The 2375-nt window shown below is 49.1% G+C and overlaps 1 protein-coding gene across 1 annotated transcript; it reads left to right on the top strand.

The window, feature by feature from the left end:
* The first annotated feature begins 304 nt into the window (after positions 1–304).
* On the top strand, positions 305–2039 carry LOC124678215 (nudix hydrolase 13, mitochondrial-like). The gene is made up of 3 exons (XM_047214132.1): positions 305–484; positions 612–695; positions 1396–2039. The coding sequence occupies exons 1-3, from the start codon at positions 305–307 to the stop codon at positions 1765–1767; spliced, it is 636 nt and encodes a 211-aa protein (XP_047070088.1). The 3' UTR covers positions 1768–2039.
* The last annotated feature ends 336 nt before the right edge of the window (positions 2040–2375 follow it).

Below are 2375 nucleotides of genomic sequence, written 5' to 3'. Positions count from 1 at the left end.
AGGAATCAGACCAAGCACCTGCCTAGCTAGTTGTTTTGTCTGGTTGGGCGGTGCTGGTGCGTTAATGGCGGTTGACCTCCTCCTCCTCCTCCTGCTCCTCGCGCCTTTAAATTGCGCGGGAAGAATCGTTCGTCGTGAGAGTCGCGGAGACAGAGCCTAGAGCACATCCAGTTTCCTTACGATTTAGTCTTGCCTGTGACGGCCTTAGCACTCCGTTTCTGGGCCTGCCCCCGTTTCTTGTTCGGTTCTGGGTCTGCTCTCGAGCGGCAGCTCCTTCTTGCCCCGTCTTCCCTAGCTTCTTTCAATGGCCGGCGAAGCAATGGCACCGGAGAAGCTCGTCGCGAGGAAGGGCCGGCTGCGGCAGCGCTACGACAACGAGTACCGCCTCGTGGCAGGGTGTGTGCCGTATCGGGTGGACAAAGACGGGCAGCTCGAGGTTCTCATGGTCTCCACGCCCAGCAGGGACGATCTCGTCTTCCCAAAGGTAACATCAACGAACTCACTCTAACCCATCACCATATATTTCATCGATTTTGAAGATGATCAAGATTGGTAGTACTACCATGCGCGTACTAATTGATGGTTCGATTGGTTGGTTTGCATTTCTCCAGGGCGGCTGGGAGGACGACGAGGACGTCTACGAAGCTGCCTGTCGCGAGGCGCTGGAGGAGGCCGGAGTCAGGGGCACCATCAACGTAACTACTCTACTCTCCCACACTATTCCTTCGTTTGCATGGTATAGCATCTTTGATTTTATGAAAGCAGCTTTTAGCCGGTGCAAGTTTAATGGTAATTAGCTGATTTGACCTCCTAGAGGCTAGAGATGTATCTATATATGATGATATACTATAAAAACACGATAGAGACGAACATGATGCGATGTTCGGCAGGGAAAAGCAACCACCCGTCTGGGAAATTTTCTCTGTTGACAAGATCGGGCGGAGAGAATTTTGTGGATCGTAGCATAAGAATCAGGAGACAAGAAAAGGACATGACCGTTGACTTGGTAATTTTTTAGGAGTACCACATTAGGCTAATGCTACTACTAGTTAATTAAAGGTAAGCACATATTCCATCAGCACCTCATGACGTGGTGTAATTTCTTCTCGGTTATCCTCGAGTTCTCTAGTCGGCCGGGAGCCCTTGAATATTGTGAATCATTGCCTCTTTTATTCATCTTTGACGTGGTTCCTCTACACAATATATATAATAAAAACATCTAGAGATCTCGAAGACTACTGTGCATGTGACGTGTCTCGTCTTTGCCAACACCGATCTAAACAATCAGCTCCTGCTGGTGACATGTCTGCGTTAAATATGCAGAGTATTAGCAATTTAGCATTTTCATGAATTAGCTGCTGCTGACGAGCAATTACCCGCCTGTTTTCCCTTCAGAGAGACTCGCTGGGGCTGTGGGTGTTCAGGAGCAAGAGCAGCCAGAGCGAGCAGAGCAGCGACAGCCCGAGGGGCGCCTGCAAGGGCCACGTCTTCGCGCTCGAGGTCACCGAGGAGCTCGAGCAATGGCCGGAGCAAGACACCCACGGCAGGCGATGGGTCTCACCGGCGGACTCGTACGGGCTCTGCCGCTACGACTGGATGCGCGAGGCGCTGACGGCGTTGCTGGACCGTTCATCAACTTGGACGTCCCCTGTAGTGGCAGCCGTTGCGGTGGCTGAGAGCCCTGCGGTGCCGGATCAGCTGAACGAGCACGCTGGCATGTGCATGAACATGATGCTGGCCGCGGATCGAGCGGTGGCGCTTTGCTGAAGTGCTATAGATGTGGATGAACTGACGACACACAGGCTCAGCTCAGCAGCCAGAAGCCCAGGACTCGTCTGATGATATCTTCCTTCATTTCTTCATTGTCGCTATAATCAGTAATTAATCAGCGTTCGTCGTAATTATACAGAGTCATCCGGCATATATAATCGAACCCTAACCTCTGATGATTGCCAACTTGTATGATCGATCCATAACTGGTATTCCCAATGTAATGTGTAACTCTAAGAGCCACTTAATCAAGTCACCGTGCCTGTAAATGTTTTCTTCTGTTCCTCAAATTGATCCGGTGATAAGTTTTGTTATCGCCACCTCTCAAATTGTACTCCCTTGTTGATTCTTGTTAAGGTTGCTGCCAATGTACGACGACATATACACTGATAAAGTAAAAAACATGAATTTAAGGTTCAGATATCTAAAGTTCCTCCATTACTACTTTGAAACACCAGTAATCCAAGAAAACTTACATTAGTTGGCCAACTTGAAAACGAACTGATCTAGCTTTGTTTGTTTAAGAAAACGGAGCAAGTAAAGAAGCAAGAGAGGACTGGGTCTCGCCGGGGAAAAAATACATATAGAAAAGAACAAACAAGACT

The sequence above is a fragment of the Lolium rigidum genome, chromosome 7 (genome assembly GCF_022539505.1).
Source record: "Lolium rigidum isolate FL_2022 chromosome 7, APGP_CSIRO_Lrig_0.1, whole genome shotgun sequence".
Taxonomy (NCBI): domain Eukaryota; kingdom Viridiplantae; phylum Streptophyta; class Magnoliopsida; order Poales; family Poaceae; genus Lolium; species Lolium rigidum.
This window is presented reverse-complemented; position numbering and strand designations above follow the sequence as displayed.

Coding starts and splice junctions, on each gene's coding strand:
- LOC124678215 (XM_047214132.1), top strand. CDS start 305: ATGGCCGGCGAAGCAATGGCACCGGAGAAGCTCGTCGCGAGGAAGGGC. Junction 485..611: donor ACGATCTCGTCTTCCCAAAG/GTAACATCAACG, acceptor GCATTTCTCCAG/GGCGGCTGGGAGGACGACGA. Junction 696..1,395: donor GAGTCAGGGGCACCATCAAC/GTAACTACTCTA, acceptor TTTTCCCTTCAG/AGAGACTCGCTGGGGCTGTG.